Below are 23,615 nucleotides of genomic sequence, written 5' to 3'. Positions count from 1 at the left end.
AGCAACATGAAATGATATCCTGTTAGCATTGTAAGTGAAGTCAGTTCTGGGCGTTAAAGCCTGATTCTAAATAGGTAGTAGATACCACAAAATAACTCTTACACTTTTATTATTTTGCTGAAATCTGAAAAAAATTTACTAACTATGCAGATTTTTTTCTTCAGACGGTTTGGCAATTTTGGAGAGTTTGGCATCAAGATTAATTAACTCATTCACAGCCATGTAACAATATAGTTGATCCTATAGTAATTTGTCATCGGTGACTATAGTCAAATTTCAATATCGAAACTAATAATAATAAAGCCCATTAAAAATGTTTCAAATGGCTTTACTTTTACTGCTCTAGTTTCATATAACAATCAAGAGTCTAAGTTATGCTCACAAATATGATTTTCTAATTGTTGCTATAGAATTTACAAAGTTTCTTTTAACGTTTTAGGTAAACAATTTTTTTCTACCGCATTTTTATTTGCCAACATCATAGCCGAGTATAACATATAAACAGTATATAACAAATACAAGACCTGCTGTGAAGGAAGCATAGAATATATCAGGTGAACTCCTTCAGGTATGTACTTGAGTAGATTCTGATTCGGGTATTAGTAAGGGCGGCTCTGAATCAGATCATTTTATTGATGTTATTTAGGCATTTTACTAGATTTAGTGTCTATATGTTACAGAATAAGCAACTTTTTGTTTGTATATGTAGCTGTATTACCTCTTACTCACAATAAATGCAAAAATACACACCAATCTATCATTTTAATCGCAAGTTACGCAAAAAGAAAATTACGCCATTCATGAAAATGAGTAAGCAACCGGCAAAACCCTCTATTTACCAAAGTGGCAGGAAACGGTTAATTGAACATAAATGTGGTTGTTTTGATAGTACACCTTCTTTAATGCCTATAACCATATTTTGGTTATTGTTCTATTTCTCAACCTTCTTATATCAGATAGCAAATGTCATTTATATACATGTAGGTATGCACTGCTTTTATGTAAAGACTCCTTCAACAAAATTAAGATTACAGTTTAAGAGTTGTCACAGCATGTAAAGAAATCTTTACTCCGCCTAATTTGGGGCGTGTCTGTAAATGGCTCACTAATAACGCTATTACGCATCATGATAAGGTAGCGGCTTTACATTAGATGAAAGCATAACCAGTAATAGAAAGCATTCTATTGCAGATTTGTGTAATGAGCCTTGTTCTAGATTAGGTCTGAGTCGAAGCCTTCAGTTGCTCTGAGGTAGAACTGTTCAGGTGCAGAGATAGGAAGAAAGGATATTGGTAAAGGACAGTGGCTGATCACCTTAAAGATTGTTCCAGGTGCAGTATTTTACTTATTTACGCATGGCTTCCTAAAGGGCTTCGTTAAAGTATCTCTCTATCTAGGGTGGAGTCAAATAATTGCTTTTCACAAAAGTTAAATCAGACAGCATTGTACACTAAGGTGGGCAACACTAGGATATGCAGCCCAGAGTCAGATACACTTGGGTCTGACTCTGGGGTCAGTACACTAGGGTCAGCGCAGTGGAGTCAGCAGACTAGGGTCAGCCCACTCGGGTCAGCACACTATGGCCAGCACACTAGGGCCAGCGTACTAGGGTCAGCCCACTAGGGTCAGCCTACTAGGGTCAGCGTACTAGGGTCAGGGCACTAGGGTCAGCGCACTAGGGTCAGCCTACTAGGGTCAGCCCACTAGGGTCAGCCCACTAGGGTCAGCCCACTAGGGTCAGCGCACTAGGGTCAGCGCTTAGTCTAGGGTCAGCGTGTCAAGATTCAGTTTAGACTTTTATACCTAAGCAAGCTCGAAATAACATTCAAACTTCTGATGCTATTATAGCAAACATTCGGATTACAGTGTGATAAGACTGCCTTCCGAATCTTGGTTGTATTTTTCTGGCTGTATATATAAGAGTACAGTGTACAAATGGTGTATCACACAACAACTAAATTAAGGTATAAGGTCTAGCAGCACCAGACCTTAGCACACCGTTAACTGTGAGATATTCTATAGCAGTGATTGTTAACCTGGGTTTGATCGAACCGAACCGTAGTGGTTCAATGAGTCAGTCTCAAGGGTTCAGCAAAGGTCAAGACACATAAGAGATCTCTTACATGCAGCAGCTGAAGTCACACTGATTTCCAAGGACGAGTTTTTATAAAAAAAAAGTAGTTTGTTGTGATGAGTTTATGTATTGTATTGGCTTTTGTCTTTAAACACAGTGATGTTAATATACAGTTCTTTTTGAGCACCGGTCAAATATTTACCAGTACCTTTATTGAATGTCGAAAATCATATTTTATTTTTCAATAAAGAAGGGCTCGGTGAAATGCATATGAGACTGGTAGCCGTTCAGAACATCCAACAAGGTTAAGAATCACTGGTCTAGCCTATGGCCAAAGTAGGCAGCAGAGGGTGTCACTATATTATCCCCTTACTATAAGCACTTCCCTAACTTCAACAGCAAAAATAGTTGGTCTGTTAGCAGTACTCTTATTAGTTCAGTATTGAGTTATATAGCAACATTTATATTTATACAATAACTCAATAAATCTATAATTATAACTAAATATAATTATATATAATTATACATAATTATCTAACAATTATTTATTATCGTTCGAAACGGAGTAGAGCAGATCTACATATGCTTGATACAAATTTGTAATGATTGACTAACAGCCAAGTGTTCTTTATATTATATGTCATAGTATAATTATATATGTACATTTTTCAGCTGGAAAATTATTTTAAATATCAACATCTAAAGATTGGCTACATTTCCATCAAATTACCAGAACCTAGGCTATTGATTAAACAGCAATAAGTGATTAAGACAGATCTCGATAGCTAAAGATCAGTTGTAGAATGTTCTAATGATTTTGTGTTGGGTGAATCTAGAAACCATGGGCTAGCCTAGTCCCGCACTCAAGGATTTCCGTCACACCCACCAATCCCCACACACACAAAACACACAACACAAACAACATGGTAGACTCACTAATCGCGGTCTTTCGCACGAATATTCAAAAACATCAACAGATGCCAGTTCTATCGGCCAAACACAACCAAACACAACCTACTAATGGATGGGCAAACTAGTAATGTATCTGAATACCTCATATAAAATAGGCCAACCAAGTTACATAATGGTTAATACCCATTTTTCTCTGGAAATATACCTGCCCGCGATTTTTGGCCAAGAATAACCAGGGTTCATCATATACCGAAATGTCTCTCACGGGTTCCGGAGGTAGCCTGTACTTTAGATTAGGTTCGGGCGTTACAGGAGCAATGGACCCAGCCGATAATGCCAGATAACGGACTATCTCTGAAACCCGTGAGAGACATTTCGGTGTATGATGAACCCTGGTTATTCTTGGCCAAAAATCGCGGGCAGGTATATTTCCAGAGAAAAAATGGGTATTAACCATTATGCAACTTGGTTGGCCTATTTTATATGAAGTATTCAGATACATTAATAGGTTGCTCATTCATTAGTAAGTTGTGTTTGGTTGTGTTTGGCCGATAGAATTGGCATCTGTTGGTATTTTTGAATATTCGTGCGGAAGACCGCGACTAGTGAGTTTACCTTGTTGTTTGTGTTGTGTGTTTTGTGTGTGGGGGTTGGTGGGTTTGGCGGAAATCCTTGAGTGCGGGACTAGGCTAGCCCATGCTAGAAACACTTTGGGATTTTCAAGCTTCTACATGTAGGATCATATCTATTGCATGGCACTCGTGTGTATTTGTAAGCTATGGAATGCACTTGGTTTCTGTCCTCTGCATGGTGTGTGCGTGTGAGCAGGTAGAAGAGGATGTCCCACCGTAAGGTTGGCGCGGGCAAGGCAAAGCCAAAGAAGAGGGCGCAGAGACAGACGAGCAATGTGTTTGCCATGTTTGATCAGGTGCAGATACAGGAGTTCAAGGAAGCCTTCAATCTAATCGACCAGAATCGTGATGGATTCATAGACAAGGAAGATCTGGGGGACATGCTGGCCTCACTAGGTATTCTGGGTAGAGGTTTAGCTGCTGGTTTAGAATCTAGTTGCTTAGCAACAGGTTGCTACATTCTCCTAGGCTGTCAAAACAATGCTTAAAAGTTTGGTTTGATCTCATGAGCATTTTAAACATATCACAGAAAACTTTAAAAGGGCTGATTCTTGATTGAAAAGGGTTGATTTATTGAAGTAAATTGTATAATTCAAACATCATAAATAATAAGATATTTGATTAAAATACCATTTTATACACTTTTGTACAGAGATCAGAAGCACTACCGTATAAAGAATGTATTTTATTATCTCTCTGAAAAGAATCTCTAACTTATTGGGGCAATGAACCATCCTGCTTCAACATATTGTACACAATAGAACTATAATCATAGCATGTGTCTGCATACTGGAGCTGCATGAGCTGAAGCAACCTTGATTTGTCTATTGTGAGTTTGCCCTATAAAGTTGTGTCATGTTCATTAGTGTTCTGCAAACTTTTATCACTAGTTTGTGTCTTTCTTACGAGAGTAGATAAAGGTTTTGACCTTTTTGAAAATTTGTCACACAGTCAAACAGATTAGTCAGTGCAAAGGCAGCCAAGCGTAAACATGCGTGAAGTGAAAAGGTCGCGGTGCCAAGTATGTTTGTGTGTTGTGAGAAGCTTTGAGCTAATTGGCCGTGAAATGAACTTGTCTTGATGTCTATTTATCTAGTAATAATACAGATAATGATATTTTGTGCAATTACTTCAGTGTTATGAAAGAAAGTAACCTTAGAAGGCATCACTTACTATGAACTTGTGGGTTATAGGTGGCGTAAGAGCCAAGTATCAAGGAAAATTTCCTAAAATGGATTATGGCATCGAAAATTTCAAAGTAGGGAACGCTGTAATCATTTTTTCACATTTTAACTTATGTCAAAGCCATAATTAGACTTGCTTCACTCACTCTGACCTTTATATGCTAAAACATTCATATGCTGTCGACATCACACTTACTGCTGTCGACAGCATTTGAAAGCTACAATACTTTGTGAAAGGATATACAGTCCTGTTTTACCATTACCTTATGCTAGTTTTTTGGCATACAAAATAGGAGTTGCTCAAATCTTTTTATTGAAATACAAAGTAATTTCCAATAAAAAGATATAAAGCAAAGATTATAGAGAATATATAAATTAAATCTCTTTTAACCATATTTAGTGTAAGCTACAGTAAGTTACACCAGATATTGTTATTACTTACTTTACTACTGAACTTCTGCATTGTGAAACTTACACTTCCATTCACGGGTCTCAGAGGTAAGCAAATGCCTCTTTTTACTGATTATTATTATTCTTATTATTAAATTTTTTTATGTATAATTCAAGTTTTTATATTCAAATTATTTCATAGATTTATATAATGAATTTATTTTGGTTTTATATGTAACTACTAAAAGTATTTTTTGGCGCTAGATCAAATTAAATGAAATAAAATGTATTAATATAAAGATATTTGCCACAACATAAAAAAGTTTTTACATACGATACAAAGATTAGATTAACTTCGCATGTTGAGGTTTAACCATATATTCATTTTCTGGTTTTAAAACAAATTGAACAAGACACAATGTATTTTTATAAAAATACTTGCTTCAACATAAAACTCTTTCGACATATAAAACAAATATCGGGAAACATATTCACTTCATATGTTGAGGTGTGACTGTAAAGAATTGGAAACACCTGAAGAGTTAATTTTAAACTCACATTATCCGTCATGTGATTATTTCCTAAGGATTTCTTTTGTCTGGTTTTCTTAAACATTTTTACTGCTTTTCACAAGTTTTATTGATTTTTATTAAAAACAATCGCAAATGATTAAGAAGACCAATACTTTTTGTTTAAATCAACTAAACTTTTGTGTGAGTTCATCTTTATTCACAAGTTTTTTGAAGTTGGCAAAAAATTCTGCATGAGAATCAATGCATTCGACAAACAAAAGCCATGTTTAGTAGTTTTTAGTTTAGTAAAGCCAGCTGCAAAAAAATGCCATCATTTTAGCAGTTTGACCAAAAAACAGACCCTATTATGTAATATAAAGCTATAGTTATCAGTAATATCTGAGGCCCAATGTTAAAGATTTTCACTAGCAGAAGTACGTTTAGGTTGCTGTTTACAATTCTACTTTTTGTTCATCCTAATTCGAAAATAGAGAAACAGCGATACTCTGCTGTGAATTCTGAGTAAAAGGAAAACAAACTGGTTTGTATTTTACAAAATGGTAACCCAAAATCCAAAATTTATTGTGCCATATCCTAAATTTAGTCTGGGTCTGTGATCGATGTTTTTTAATAGGTGTTAAGGCGAGCCGTTTTATAGCTTTCCGTAATGAAAGAGTTAAGTTTCATTATAAAGCCTTGAAGATTTTAATCCCAGGCAAAAAACTATTTTATGTTTTTAACAGATTCTGCTAACAGAGTTTATTAACAGAGTCGGTTAACAGGTCATAATCAGCTGGAAAAAATGACAGCGACTTCTCCTTTCAAACAAGCCTCTGTTCATCTCATCTCCATAGTCATATAACTGCCCATTTCTTTCAGTGTCATACATGTCTCCACATGTCAAGTAGAAAAATACTCCACAAGCCCAAGCGGGTTGTTCGTCGAACATCAAATATATTTGCAATATTCTGCAAGGAGCAAATCTCTGAGTTTAAAGAGGCGTTCAACCTCATAGACCAGAACAGGGATGGTATCATCGACTCTAATGATCTTCAGGACATGCTCAACTCACTCGGTACACAAATGTTGGCATGGCAACTGATCCCACGCTTCAGTGTTACCTTCCACCGCTCACTAAGTGTTACCTAAACTAACAAGCCCAAACCCTGGAATCTTTTGCTTTTTTTAGATTTCATAATTACCTTTTTGTAATTTTCACTAAGTTTCCTAAATAAAGGGAGTGCGACAAAATTGCTGAATTTTGTAAAAAAGGTATTTCTTTATAAAAACTTGAATCAAAAATATTGCCCAATTTTTTTCGATTTGAAATTTTTTTAGGCTTTTAATCAGTCTATTTACAAGGAGACTCTTGTTTTGATAACCTGTTTATGATTACATATGAGTATCTACAACTCAGGGTTTAAATCTAGTATATTAATAAAAATAGAGTAGAAAACCTGCTCCCAAAAAAAGAAAAATAATTATATTACATTTGGTTTCATCTTGCTTGCTTCTCTCACCATTTCATAGCCCAGTCAATCATCTCTTACATTTTCACAGTTCGTTGACGAGTCTGCAATTTCCGTGTTTTGTGTCGATTCCTATCTAGTTTATTTTTAACTTCAATGAGAGGAAACATTTATATACGATTATGAACACACTTTTTGTCCAATAAATTCCCTGCATACCTTCCTATTGTACCACCTGCACCGTATCAGCCCTTCTACTCGATCCTGTCTCCAGTGTTATATCTGTATCAAGTCTAGCTGTTATGCATGTATTAGGAATGCTACACAGCGGCTAATTTCACTATTCATATCTCCCTGACATCATTCTCTTCAGAAAGGCAATTTGACACATAAAGCAAATATTTGCGCATCTAGATGAGCCAGCATTGGGGAGGGCTATCATACGCCCAACCGCACTATGATATACGGTATAGAACTTTGCTATTCGTGTTGCATTGCTTATCAAAGATGTATAACATTGCTTCATTGACGTGGTGTTGATCATGCCCATGTTTATAAAGGCAGAAACAAATTCCTAGACGAAGATAAAATTGCATAAAGATTCAAGCTCTCCATAGTTTATTTGGCATGTGGGTAATCTATAAAATAATGAGGCGTCTATTTGGAATGCGTACAATTTTTCTTTTGTCACTCCGCCATATTTCTGTCTGTTCAATAACTCACCTGTTGCAGTTTTTTCAATTTATGCATTGTCATCTGATCAAAGGCGTTCATAGAATTAGTTATATTCTCCGTCACACCATACCGACAGCAAAATGTATACCCCTCTTATTGAAATCTATACTAAGATTTGTGTACTGCCGATCATGTATTCCAGCTTTTCACACTTAAACCAATCACATCAAAAAATCTTTGAACATTTGTGTTACAGGTTTAAAAATCCTGAGTGAACTACGCCCAAAATTTTAGTGTTCACCTTCTACATATATGACAAACACCGGTTTCTATTCCGCGACGCAAACACACTATACCCACCATCATATGTTTCAGTTTATGAACTTTCTGCTGCTACAACCTTCAATCCACTATCCTGACTCCTCCGCAATACTATTAGATCATCAACTTTTAAAAAACATCCGTTTAACTTACTCAATATCTCCTGATGGTTTTTAAATTTTTGTTTTGGTATATAATGGATAACATCAATTTGTTGATGATGACTAATTTAATAAAAAGTTACAAATACAAACCCACGAATGGCAGACTATAACTCCTGTTAGCAGAGCACCGCTGTTTACAATAAAACTATTAAATAGAGAAAATATGAATGCGCTAACATTTAACTATAGACTTGCGCAAATCGCAAAACACTAAATTTTAGCAAATTTTCTAGAGAGTAATTAGCTATCATCCCAGCCGGAGTCTACAATTAGCTACAATGTAATAACGCAGCATTCTTCGATCATGTGATGTAATTATTCACTCGTCTAGGGAAGAATGCTTCCGACCAGCACCTGGAGAGCATGATCGCAGAGGCATCCGGTCCAATCAACTTCACCATGTTCCTCACCATGTTTGGAGAAAAGCTTACTGGCACAGATCCAGAGGAAGTGATAAAAAATGCATTCGGTTGTTTTGATGAGGAAGGAACAGGTAATACTAATTTACAGTTAAAAACATGAATAATGAAGAATATGAAAAATGATAGATTTTGAGGTTTTAATATATAACTTTTAGTCTCACTTTGCTTGTAATGCCATTCCAGAAAGTAATTTTACATTAGTGACAATAGCAAATAGTTTTTACTTGATATCATTTGCATTTCTACTAGCTAGTATGTTATTTTAATGACAAAAATAATTGCTTGCAACTTTAATACACCATATAGTATCATCGTTTTTCCCTAATAAAATATTTAATATTTTATTCAGCTGAGAATAGTTATCGTCTGCGGCATGCTACTGCTTTTTTATATTGTCTCATGGCTCAGATGTGTGAGTGATCTGATTGCAATCAACTATCTGTAGTTTAGATTCAATTTCTCAAAAGTAAATGTGTATGTCGCTCACAAGTGTGATATATGAGAGATTGAACTGACAAACCTTCAAATTTGAATTTTAAAACACATTACAAACATGACCTGCGATGACAAAGTTAACACGAGTTATTGACAATAACGCATGTGAACACAATTAACACATGTCAACGCATTCAACACTTGCTAACGCTGTTAAAATATGTTAACATGTCTTAACACAATTAATACATGTTAACACAATTAGCATATGTTAACACAGTTAACACATGTTAGCTCAGTTAACACATGTTAACGCAATTACCATATGTTAACTTTAGCTAGACTGATAAAGGCTCAATCAATGACAATTGATGAAATAAATCTTGCACCTTCCTCCTTACACTATGTTTCCATTGTGTGGGTTTGGAATTGTGTGCACATGTACATCGAGTTATCATGAGATGAATGTTTTGACGGATATTCGCAGGTTGCGAATTAATGCCGGCACTTTGCTAGATAAAACGAAGCATCCTACACCTTAGGTAATAGTGTGCGCACACCTGTCTCTCTTATTAGCATGCTGTTTTGACACAATAGGTCCAGCAATACATTTATTATTTTTTGCATGGTTATCCTGACACTATGTTTTATAATTAGTATTGCGATAGGAACAACATTGTATTGGCACTCTCCTTTCGCTCCACGGCACTTTCTTGCTGATCATTCGCAAGTTTCCATCTTGTGAAAGTATGAAACATGAGATAAAGATATGCGTGTAGCAAAACTCGTTTGGCTTGCGGGTTTTTACTGCTTCCATCTTGCTGATGACTTGCTGACTAACTCTATGATTATGGGAACATAGAGTTATGCTCCAGACTAACTATGTCTATGGGAACACAGAGTTATGCTTTATGCTCCAAACTAACTATGTCTATGGGAACATAGAGTTATGCTCCCAACTAACTATGTCATGGGAACATAGAGTTATGCTCCCAACTAACTATGTCATGGGAACATAGAGTTATGCTCCCAAAATCGGTGATGTTTACATACTTGTAGTAGTTTGAACATGCTCTCTAATACATGCTGTTGATAGGTAGGAAACTATCTGATTACGCTAACTTCATGCATTTCAGACTATCAATCTTCCAAACTCGACTTACTTCATGCCGCCAGATTCTGGTGTTCTAAACCTGCTATATTCATCATTATTGCCTTTGAACGAGTTATCGAAGAACTCATTGCTGTGACCTCTGCAAAACATAAAAAGCCTTTTTATAATGAAAGATTGTTCTCTGGCCTGGCCACATTTGAAATGAATGCAAAATAGATTGAATGCAAGCTTAAAATTTTCTCGATGTTTCGAAAACTGTTTTTTTCTTATTATCAATAGTAGAAAGATAAAATGCAAACCTTATGTGTGGCTTATTCTGTATTCTGTATAAAAGGTTTGTATTCAGCCAACTCAAATAGTCTTATAGGAATACTATGACCAACTAGATGTACTAGTAATTACTTGGGAAAGTATATTAATAACCCAACTAGTGTTCTTCCATTGGATAAACTTGCAATTTTTTTGTGCTGAAAAATAGGCCTAATTTTTACACAGACCAATCCATGTTGCTTTTGATGTGACATTATCACTAGTCTATGCATCGCAGGAAAAAACTCAATGGTGAGAGAATTCATACGTAAGAGCAAAATTCAACAATAAATTTGATATGAATTAGTTTGATAAACTATAATTGTCTATGAAGAGAGCCAATACTTTCATATTGACTTCTCTATGACTATTTATGACTTCTGGCTACAGCTCTTGCTGTTTTGTGTCAAGCAACACTGTGTCTAGACCAAAGGGAGTGTATCTAAAACCAGCTATTGCACCTTTCTCTCGCTGTCTTGTCTCAAGTAACGCCGTGTCTAAATCCCTAAAAGTGTATCTAAAACCAGCTATTGAAATTGCAGGATACCTGAATGAAGACTATCTACGAGAGATCCTGACCTCAATGGGTGATCGATTTACTGATACAGAGGTATGATCAAGCTTTGTTATCATCAATAGCTCATGTAGGTTAACAACGCTGACATTACCATTACCAGCTCATGTGGTTGAACAATGGTGTACAAGATAATTTACACGAAGGAAATTATTTCCTCCTGCAAAGTAAAACCGAGTTCACTATACGCATCAATGTAAAGCTAATCTGCTAAAATCACGTACACAAGCTTGCCATGAATACCCAACTTTTAGCTATTCTGGATTTTGAAATATTCTTTCTTTGAAATTTAATTTTGGGCTCCGGAAGAATGCGAATTGCTGAAGTTGATTGATTTGATTGATTTCCTATCAATTTTTAAATTGAGATAGGCGAAAAATATGCTTTCATGGCAAATTTCTGTAACAAAAAATATTTTATGCAATGCTTCTGGTCTTCGTCTTGTTATGCGGAGTGTGATTTGTATTGAACAGTCTCAACCAACATTATAGAGTAGTAGGTCATGTTACGTAAGTAGGTCATGTGCATTAAATAGGTCAAGGACTTATGAGGGATTCCAAGTTTCCAATGGGTACCCTGAAAACGTATTCGTGACAAAACAAAAAACATTCATGCCGTAGATTGGGGAATATGACGATCGTTTGTTTAGTTCGATGCATATCCGTAATCTTGGAATTGTTCACCACATGCAGCCTGTAGTGACATGTGATCAACACGATCACTCCATCGATCATCAGCAATCAACTTCCCTTAAACATTTGTATCATACACCGAGTGCGCTTGTTATGGGTCCATCATTTGATTATCATCACTTGAAAACATTTAGAAAAATCTCTAGTCATAGATTTTTATGATGCACCACCATGCATGCTTTTATCCATATTGAACGAATCTTTCCCGAAGCTGTTACCATGCATCCTCATGCATCCCAAACAGGGCAAAAACTGCTTAAGTTGTTCTCTAATTGTATGCAACTGAAATACAAATGCTTCGTATGTAGCACAATTCTGTACTCTCTACATGTACAGAATCTAAAAACACACTTAGATAGATTAAATAACTTTTATGAGTCATATAAATTATAGAAGTGAATCATGTACTTTGAATGAGTCATGTACTTTGAATGAGTCATGTAACTTGAAGGGTCATGTGACTTGAGGGAGTCATGTGACCTATACATGGGTCATGTGACTTGGATGGGTCATATCACCTATATAGATCATACGACTTGGGTTGGTCACATGACTTGGTAGAGTCATGTGACTTTGGTAGGTCACGTGACTTGGATAGGTCATGTGACTTGACTGTCAGCTAACTGTCATGTTAAAAATGACATTTTGTGAATTAATAATAACAGCAGCTGAGCAACAATCTGAGATTTTGAACACTCAATATTACGCTGAGAACTTGTGGCATATTTGAGAATAAGCATCAAGCCATGACTTGATGTCATATTTTGTGACATATTCCTACTAAGATATGACACTGAACGCTGCTCGCTTGCATGACGCGCAAAGCATTGCCTCAGAATAACGCTGTAATACAATCAGGTGAAACGTGATGTTTAGCTCTGCTTACATACCATCAGCTGCATGTAATGCGAGGAATATATTTGCTCAGCGCCCGGCTTGTCAATAGGAATATTTGTAAAGGATTCAGGTCGGTAGCGGTAAAGGCCATGACAGCTTGGACTATTGCAAACCCGTTTGCCTCTCATTCAGAGGTGTATTCAAGCATGAATTCAGGTGGATTTCGTGAAACAGAAGTTGCTTATTAGGGAAGCTGCTCACAGTACATTGATGCAATGCTTACTATTCCTGTTTGTATCTTAAGTCCGGCGAACACCAATTTTCAAACTGAACTTATATATTTGCCATCTTCACTGCCTCTAAGAAGCATCCACTGCTCGCTAGGTCTCATATTTTGTAAAATACACGATTAATAGTTAAAAACTTTAGCTGAGAAAGATGTTATGAACAAAATAGTTGGAGATTTTTGTGACAGACTAATTTGTTCTCATAATTTACAAAAATACATTCTAGCACATTGTAAATGTCACAGCTATTGTTGCAAACATAATCATAAAATATAATCTCTTATCAACCAGTAAGGGCAATTAACACTAAACCTGCAGTTATGACTAGCTTTACTCATTTGTTTGTAAATTGTAGTTTATCATATTAGTAGAAGGCTGCGAATCATTTTCATAGATATAATTCATCTAAGATTGCAAATCTTAGACACTGTCTTTATTAGAGGTTAGCAATAAAAAAAGAAGACAACTTCAAATTGTAATTATGTACTCTGGATGATATGGTACATGTAATGCGGGCGGTACACTTACCCCTCCCTTGACATTGTTGTGAAATTGTCAGTAAATTAATTTTAACTCAACATATTGAGGACATCGTTAATTTACTCATGCAAAAGTTGCAGCAAATGTGACAATTTTATACAACTTAGTCAAGATAGCAACTTACGCTGACTGTTAAACACCGCTTTCTCTTTAAAAGTGTTTGGTTTCCAGGATATCTTAATTTATCCCACGACCAAACGAACGGATGCGAAGTTGTGGAGCTTTTATGATAAATGCATGTGCACACAACTTACGAAAATTATTCATCAACAATGAGACGAACCCTTGTATCAGAATGTCATCAACAATTTTAACCATTGTTTTGTAGATTAGTTAAAGTATAATAACGATGCAAGCACATATAGGCCTATTTAAATATGTAACCAAGTCTTTGTAAATTATCGAAATTCTCTTAAAACGTACCCATCTGATCAGATTATACACAAATAGACAGATTTATTTGGACGAAAATCGTTATTAAAACTTGCTAAGCCTCACTTTTTTCAAAGTTAAGACCCGAAATTGAAACGCCGAGCGGCAGGGAATAGAACGATTAAGTCTTGCGCATTTCACGAAAAAAACGTGCACATTTCACCACTCTATAGCATTGTCGAAGGTTTCTGTAATTAACGTTAGGAGTACTGAAATCGTTTCATTTCAGTAAAGGAAATGATGATGATATTTTTTTCTAACGATTCATATGAGATTACGATATTTAATTATAAGTTTGGATATTCTTCTTGATATTGTTAGCTATGACGTTTTGAAATGTAAACAAAATTGTGCATTGGTTTTCTATTATTACTGTATTACTATTACTAAGTTTGTGATATTTTTTTGATATTATTAGCTATGACGTTTTTAAATGTAAACAAAATTGTTCATTGGTTTTCTATTATTACTGTATTACTATATTAATAATATTGGTTATTCTAATAATATCAGTGCATTTTACTTCTAATATTGCATTTCTCCTATTGCAGGGGGAGAAATATAAACATATAATCTTTTCCTTTCATTATTGCTGTTTGTTGTATATAATAACACCCACACCCAGTACATTACAGCTACCATTGCAGTTATCCTATTACACAGCAGTGCCATTTGACTGCTAATATTGCATTTCTCAACCATCAGTACCCTTTCTTTTTTCCAATATCAATTTGGTCGTGGGCTGTATGACAGTGGAATTTCTAGCAGATTTTATTTGTAAAATTAGTAAAATAGCGTTATGAAACCATACAAAGTTGAACAGCAACAATTTAGGGTCAGACGCTCGTAGGCACACTTTAGAGATGTGTTAATGGCAAATCAACATAGATTTTGCTGCTTGCTACCAAGAGGATACATCTAAAAGGCACCAGATAGCAGTTGAGTTACTGCTGGGTTAACAAATATAAAAATATCAGACAACTTGTGTCAAAATATATGTTTATATGGTTTTCAAGTTTTATTCACGAGATCTAACATATTATTTTGTACTCATCTATGATTTAAGTAGCACAGGTTGTTAAATAGTGGTGAGTGAGAAGTAAAATGACCAATCAGCGAGCAACGACAAGACAAGGTCAAGATCACTAGATTAACAGTAGAGTAACTTTCCATCAATAGCTGCTGGACAGAGAAGGTGTGCACTGGTTCCTGGTCACATGACTGTACACTATTCAAGCAGTGAAAAGAAATTTATATTATATTGCCCAATCATTCATTTATTATAAATGAATGATTGGTCTATATATAATATAAATTTATTTTCACTGCTTGAATAGTGCAAGGTCATGTGACTAGGAATCAGGAATAATTACTATTATTATTATGAGCAGTTTTTAAAAATATGCATCAAAATTACTACGTAATTTCCTTGATTCAGTTTTTGACATCAGCAGACTGTGAGAGGTTTAGCCAATGATAGGGCTCTATATCTGAATTCTTTGGCTCTTTGACAAGATGAACAAAGAGCTAATGAGGTATTCACTTGTTCTAACTCGCCATCCAATAATCATATTCTGATACTGTTTAAGTTTTTTTGAGTGTGTCTACATCCTTTTACCACAGCTAGCACTCTGCCAGTCTTGAGTTCATCATGTGTGTTAATAAAACACTGATGATGGCTATTATGCGCAATTACTCAAAAATCCTGCAACATAAACTATTGGTACAGATGGTACTGGGTTCGAATCCTGTGTGATACAATTTTTTTCCACATCCAACCGCGTTGTCGGATGGATGCAGCTTTTATTATAGTAAAGACTAGGTGAAAGCCTGGTGTTGCGTGGTAACTTACTGGTAAGCTAGTTAAAAATCTTTACTAAAACAATTGCCATGTTTACAGATGGCTTAATAATTCCCTTACTCGTAATTATTAGCAGGGCTAGTTTAAAATCTCAAGTGCTTTAAGCACAAGCATTCTAACTGATTTAATTGCAAATGCTTATTCCTTGGGTATCGCAGTGTAGTGGACTAGATTGCTGGACTTAGACTGAGAGGCTCCGAGATCAAATCCTCTGCCATTCAGTTTGTCAATTCTAAATTTTAATCGTTATAGCTGGACATACACACAACACACAGACTTTGAGATATTCTAGTAAAGATTATCATTGCTCAAACACAAAAAACCATGAACAATCTTTTTGAACAAAGCAGATTTCATCCAAATTTAAATTTGACATCAATAAAGCAAAGCATTAAATTGTCCATATTGTGAGTGTACCATACCTTCTGGCTTTTTATTAGAGTCTTGATCTTCAATGAGCTCCATGGTTACAGGATGTCAACTGTTATTCTTTCTCAGGTTGACGAACTATTCCGAGAAGCACCTATAAAAGGACAGAGGTTTGATTACTTGGAGTTCACCAAAATTCTGAAACATGGCAAGAAGGATCAAGATGAATAGCCTCAATGCCACGAGTTCCAATTGCATAGTATATTTATATACATTCAGTAACACCTCTATAACTAGTGTAGGTACATTGGCTTCTGTGACCGAGAATAGTACATAGTACTTTTCATAAAAAAGACAGCGGTTATGGAGAGGTTAGTGTTTGACTGATGTGATCTGTTTTTAGAGAATTGACAATTTCATGAATTAGTCATTGCACACTCTACCAGAAACAAGCATAAATTATTGTCTATATTCTTCATAAAAATAAAGGTTCTATATTTTTGGTGTCATAGATCACTGTATCTATGGAGAAACTGAGCAATGAATGGACTATAGATAAATATAAACCCTTTTCGACCTTGACCTGTCTTATTTTATGTCTTATGTTCTTGTATAAGTTATTTACCGATTTCTATGCAGCCATTATGACTGCAATAACGTTTCAAACAGCACTGATATTGGCATAGAAAACCTAACTCACATTATAAAAAACTAATAGTAATGTTCATTTGTTTTATACTGATCATCTCAAACAACTTTATGGCTGTTTTAACAAAAAGTCATTGTTCCACTAATGATTAGCTAAAGCATGCTAAAGAAGGAGTTGTCTCCTAAGCATTCAGTAAATTATGTCAAGAGAAAACAATTTCCTTTATGAAACGCTGAATCTACAGCTCGGGCACGCTTTGCTAAGATCAAAATATGCACTAACCTCAACAGGCAGATTATAAAAACTATCTACTGAAGTAAGTTTACTTTCTGGTAATAAACTTACCCTTACATAGTAAGTCATAATAAGACGACTGTTCAGCTGAATGATACAGACAATAAACTATAAATTATAATATATCTAATTAACTATAAGTAATCTTCTGGTGTACCTCAAGGTGCTTATTTTTCAACTTTTTTAGTCCATCAATGACTGCTTCAAGAGAGTGGCTATTTGATGATGATTAAGCCACACAGAATACTCTATACAAAACCGACAAAATTAAAATAATTACAAGATTATAGTAAAACACGTAAAACAAAACGTCGTTAGTTTATGGTTGAAAAATCCAAAACAATATCTATCTTACTTTATATCTATCTCTACAAGATAACATAGAAAATAAATAAAAAATATTCTAGTATCCTGCTGTCCTAGTTGCCAAAAACTGTTTTTGGCAGCGCTTTGACATCGGCAAACACAAGTACAGTATAAATACGTTCATTCTACAATATCTTAGCTGTCATACAAACTGGTTAAGAAATCCCTTAATAATAATCATGACATCATATTATGTGGAATATGAACATAAATTGATTTGGAAAACTCAATTACAATTTCCAATTTTCTAACTTATTTTGGTCCTAGCTGGAAAAGTTAAAATGATCAAAGCTCCAAGGTCAGTCACATGAACTGCACATTCATGCAGAGTATAGAGAAACCTTTAACTGTGTCACAGATATTGTATAGCAACATTAAACATAATCTGTTTAACAACAAATATGATACCGGTCACTTTGGTGTTAAATCTGGAAAATGCAAGTTCAGTTTAAAGCAAAGCAGTTACGGGGGTTCAGCTTCTGACACGAATACAAGAACTGGTTGTCAGCTAGACCACAGGGGTGGATGATATATAATACTTTGTATAATACTATATTATATAACCAGGGGCATTAATTCATCATCTAGTATTGGAAAATACATATCTCCCTAATAATTGTATGTTCAAATTTGCTATCAGCTTCTGTGTACTATTCATTCTCATTTATTGTTCTTACATAATTCTTATTCAGCGCACATCGTTATTTGGTTTGCCTGTTTGCCAATTTTATTCAGGCGCAATTAAATACATGTAACTATTAAAACCATCCGTGTAGTCAACAATATGGAAGGCTAACCTCACTACTAGCACACTGGTAATACAAAAAAAGTCACTTTGAAGTACAAAAGTGCAAAATCGAAAATAACTTTGTCAGCGGGTGAAAACAGGTTTCTTAATTATTTTCTTACAAACCAATTAAAGCTCCAAGAAAAAAGGTAAAACTTTAAACAATGCACGTAATTTGTCCAAGTTTATATATATATATATATATATATATATATATATATATATATATATATATATATATATATATATATATATATATATATATATATATATATATATATATATATATATATATATATATATTACTTTAATAACACTAATTTCATTTCAAATAGAAATGTTTTCAAATTATGCCATACAACAACAATAAAACAAAACAATAGAAAAAAATATTTGACATAATTTTTAGGAAAATTTGCTTCATTGTTTCGATGTAACTGAAATAATATTGCTATTTAAAAAGTTGATAAAATTTGTCATATTTTGGTTGTCATGATAATTTATGGCCATGAACCACAGGAAGTGTGATTGCATTGTTATTTATAATTTAATCAATTATCGGTTTGCAGTCAAGGCAATTGTGAGTAAAATTAAAAAAATACAAACACTAAAATAACAGTCTATATTTGTTCTTTGTGAGGCTACACATAAACTGAAGGGTGTTTATGACACGATTGTGAGCAGGCTGATGGAGTTGTTAAATTTCTCTGTTCTAGCGTTCAATTCGTTTGTCTTTGGAGTCGGTAAAAGAGTTTGTACAGCTCATCCTCTAAATCGCTTTTCAATAATTTACCGTCCTGCCCCTTCCCAACATCCAGAAAGAAACCATCCCTTGCCAAGAAAACATGGACCCCTTGCCATGACTATAAATAGTATCACTTGTTTATAAAACTCTTATGAGTAAACCTCTGCATAACATTATATCTTTATTAGCGTTAAAGAGAAGAATGAAAGAAATACGGATCAACTTACTGCATATAATAACTTTATTAACGGTAACAGAAAATATACCAGACTTCCTACTCCATCTACTCTGTCCGTGGCATGCATGTTCAGTGCAGACAAAACCCTACACTACAGTTCTAATGCTCCGCGTTCACTCTCTGTCAATGAGAGCCCCACTGCACCCTATTGTTATGTAGCTGTTATGTATTATTGTTAATTACTGTTAATTATTGTTATGTAGCTGAAGTGCAATTGCGCTTTATTATAGGACAGTAAAACAATCAACATAAAAAAGCATGTTCCCCGAGGTGAAATGCATTCCATTGACTGACCCTCGTCTTATTCTCAGGGGTCGGTCGCCCAAGTATTCGAGAAATACTACTCTATGGTACAATTGTAAAGCATCCAGTTTGATGTACAGGCATTATACGATACCTTTGTTTTATTATATCCACCCCTGCCCTCCCCCCCCCGGTATACAAGGTGTCATGATGTGCAGTCTACTCACTCTTGTTTGTCTGAACAAGTGTATAATGAATCATAATAGAAATATATCTTCATATTAAAGCAGAACCCGAAACGACTGAAAACTTATAGGGTTACGTGTGGCACTTATCCTAAAGTTGTAGGTGTTCAATGCATAATAGCAGCCGTGTCCCTCGACACAATTCATAGCGCCGCTTGTTCTATTTCTATTATTTGACAGACAAGTGGTAAAACTGACATATTTTAGTTTATCTGGTTGTACTGTACTGTTAGTCACTAGTAATATAAACTCGTACAATCAAATTAAGAGTTCATTCAATAGAATTATTAAAAACTAATGAAAAATTTTTTGGTTTCAGCAAATAGTTTAACTGCATCTTATATTTTTTTTATGTTATTTGGCTAGGTAATTGGTATTCCATAAAGCTATCAATCAAAACACTCTATGGAGGCGTTATGTATTATAACGGCACAGCATAGTGACCTGGGCCATAATAACAAACTCTCTGGCCACCACGGTCACAGGACTGAGCCTGCGAGAAACCGAAACAGCTCGAGCTACCGAGAGAAAGGCGAGAGACCAAGAGAGGAGACCAAGAGAACAAGAGAAGAGACCGAGGGACCAACAGGATGCCTGTGTAGAAGGACAAAAAAGGGGCGGAGCCCAAGCTACGACTAAAAATATAAAAAGGGTGACGATATCGTTCGAAAGTCAGAGTCGTAGCGCACACGCTCTGCATGTAAGCTCCTTGATTGTCATGCATGTATATTTATATATTTATTTACTAAATATATATGATTACCACTTAACATGCGGTGGTGTTATTTGACTGCCTTGTGGAAGGTAAAGGAAACTGGCAGTTTCCTTCACAGTATTCCATCAGCAGCTCATATAAAGTAGTGACATAACTCCTCGTAATCCCCCTAATAGGGCCAGAAGGAAAGAGGAAACACGGCAGATTCAGGCTGAGATACGAAGATGTAGCTAAGCATTATATAAAGTGAAAGAGACTAAAAAAACGAATAGCAAGAGAAGTCAGAAAACAAAGCAGCATGGAAGTCAATGATCAGACATAAAACATAAGACTGCAAGAGAGAAGTTCATAATATTCCAAATAGAAATCATCTCTGTGGTTGCTAGTTTTAGTGAACAGCGGTGCTCCCATGACTCATCCTCAATGTGGAAGGTTGGATCATGAACCATGGTTGTAGCTACTAGTTTTAAAATTAATTTCCTTTCTGCCAAGGGTAACCAGAACTCTTCAACTCCAGTAAAAACAATAAATTTATTGCTTCACTCAAAGCTACTTGAAATAAAATTATAGGAATTACCAAAAATGAGTATTTAAAGCCATTGTGCTTCCTAATTTCATGCTTAGATAGCATTTAATCTCTCTCTTTGTTGTTACAGAATGTTACCATGGTGATCAACTTGCGTTCACTGCTAAACAGCAAAAAAGCTTTGTTAGTAACCACTAAAAATTCTGGCGCAACTTGCAGGAATTTGTCTTTATACATGTTTGCAATCCTATTGGTGAGACTATCAGGGTTTAAAAGAATAGACTTGAAGAAAGGTTGAGGAGATGTAATGGAGCCCAATTTAACTAGCTTTCATTTCCACTACTTGATCCACCAATGCCCTACATCAAATCCCAGTGCTAGCCTATCAGAGAGTACTAAGATTTCAAATGGTCATTTCCTCTTCAGGAGTTGAATTGTTTTAACTTTTATTCTGTTATTCGCTAGCCAGTTATTAGCCAGATACTGATACACTTTTAGTTACGAAATAAGATCATACCTCTATATATGAAAGAGATACCTTCTGAGTTTTTTGTATGCCGAAACCATAAATAGTCGCAAATGTTCATACTAGGATACACTAATACCCAAACAGTCTCAAGTGCCGTGAGAGTTCGTCAAGTGTGTCTAAATAGCACAGAAAATAGGTATATGCACAATGATTAAAGTTACCAGGAAGGTAATGATTGGTGCGGGTGGTAGAGTGAAGGGCAGTTGTGCTGAATTTTGTGAGTTCAAAACCTGTACAAAGTAGCATGTTTTCAACATCAACTGCGGCTTCAGACAAACAGACAGAGTAGCACCCAGACAGCCCGGTGGCACATAATAAATATCTTCTCTATTATTCCAAAATACAGCAAAGTGGTTGAATAGTACAGATGGTAGTGAGCCAGGCTGATGAGCTGAATGTAGGAGTTTGATTCCTGTTCGATGCAGTATTTTTTCCAACTTCCACTCATAGCTTTGGACAGACGGACGTGGTTTTATTATAGTAATAGTAATAATAGTAATAATAATAATAGTAATAACTGTACTCCATGCCTCGGCTCAAAACTTACCTATAAATACTCGAGTAATGATTGTTAAATTTACCAGCCTTTTTAATTAACTTACTAAACTGCAATGTTTTAAGAAACTTTAGGATGTGGAGTGAACCCTTTGCTGTAGTTTTATATGAAAACGTCTTGATTGTATATAATCTATATACAGTCTTGACTGTATAATCTATCTATTTATAGAACTCTGATAAGATTCTGTGATTAGAACTTCATAAAACATTCCCATGTACTGGACTCGAACTCGTGACCTTCAGGTTGAGAGATCAACACTATAGCACCTGGCACTCACACACCTTTGAATGTCGAAGAATTAACTTTACTATAAAAAGAATGATGTTCTATGATGTTAAAAACTATTGCATGAAGAAAGGGTTATAAGAACAGACACATTATGGTTTATTTAATGTGCAGAAACAGGTTCACTTCAAGCAATGCCAGGTTCAATTGGCAATCTTATAATTTGTTTTCGTTTAAAAATGTCACGATGCATCAAACTAGAAACTCAAGATGCCAACACTAGAATGAATTACAATAGTACGGCAGAGGGGGGCAGGGGGGGGGGGGTTTACTGTGTTCTAATTAGTTGTCTGCTCACAATGTGATTAGAACTACAAGGGACTCAAAAAGGGGGAGGAGAGAATGACCCTACTCGGAGAGACGATAAAGGCTGCCTGGTGGTTGTTGGCAATATTTGGCAGCTTGCATCCCAGACAGTTAATGAAGCGAACCTTGGTAATTGTTTCTTGCTCCTGCTCAGCTGGTGAACTACCAGTTCTTCCCATAACGAAAATGTTGGCTTTTATGGTGTTCAATGAGCTTGTGAGGGCTCTGGACACAGGTATGGCGCAAGAATTTTATCACGTTAAAAAGTTGAACTACATGCAAAGTGATCAAGAGCAGATCATGTTGTCTGGTTAGGAAGGCGAATACGAGAGCAAAGAAGAGAAATCCACTCAAATAGATAACTGAAATCTGTTAATGAGAATCGTGGCGAGCCTTTTAGTGGTGTGATTACAGGCAGGTGTAATTCACCCAGACGGCTTTTTGTCTTGTGATAACATGGGTGAAGCATGCATACTATGCGCATGCACAACTATGCATGCATACTATGTTCACCCATGCCTAGTACTTTAGCAAGAGACCTGGATTCTCGCCAACCAGTCAGTTTTCAAATGATTGCCTGTCCAATCGTTTTTGTTTTTCTAAAACTGGTGCCCTGTCCTCGACATCTCCCTTAATTTCACTTATAAACATATCTGTAACTATTCTAACCTAGTTCGAAAGACAAACGCAGATCCAGTTACCGATCTAATCCATTGATTATCACTAAAAACTAGCGTGGTCCAGCTGCTAATCTAGGTATTTTGTTCCACATTTTTTTATACTTTATCGACTATTTATGGCTATTTTATGGTTACTCGTTTATTATTATAGTCAGTATAAGTTAGATATACATCTATTCAAATTTACTCTGGTTGTATCATCTAAGTTAATAATCCTGCTGAAACAAAACCTGGTGTTTCTAC

At 35.4% G+C, this 23,615-nt stretch overlaps 1 protein-coding gene across 2 annotated transcripts; it reads left to right on the top strand.

Moving 5' to 3' along the window:
• Positions 1-1,164: 1,164 nt before the first annotated feature.
• LOC137392055 (myosin regulatory light chain sqh-like) lies at positions 1,165-16,787 on the top strand. Of its 2 annotated transcripts, none has more exons than XM_068078669.1 (5): positions 1,165-1,331; positions 6,584-6,779; positions 8,665-8,826; positions 11,156-11,223; positions 16,335-16,787. In XM_068078669.1, exons 2-5 carry the CDS (start codon positions 6,602-6,604, stop codon positions 16,434-16,436), a joined length of 510 nt encoding a protein of 169 aa, XP_067934770.1. In that variant the 5' UTR covers positions 1,165-1,331; positions 6,584-6,601; the 3' UTR covers positions 16,437-16,787. The 2 variants fall into 2 exon arrangements, with proteins under 2 accessions (XP_067934770.1, XP_067934769.1); XM_068078668.1 differs by lacking the exon at positions 6,584-6,779 and adding an exon at positions 3,815-4,014.
• The last annotated feature ends 6,828 nt before the right edge of the window (positions 16,788-23,615 follow it).

Source organism: Watersipora subatra, chromosome 3 (genome assembly GCF_963576615.1).
Source record: "Watersipora subatra chromosome 3, tzWatSuba1.1, whole genome shotgun sequence".
In the NCBI taxonomy this organism is placed as follows: Eukaryota; Metazoa; Bryozoa; class Gymnolaemata; order Cheilostomatida; family Watersiporidae; genus Watersipora; species Watersipora subatra.
Note: the sequence above shows the minus strand (reverse complement) of the source record. Positions and strands in the feature narration are given on the sequence as shown.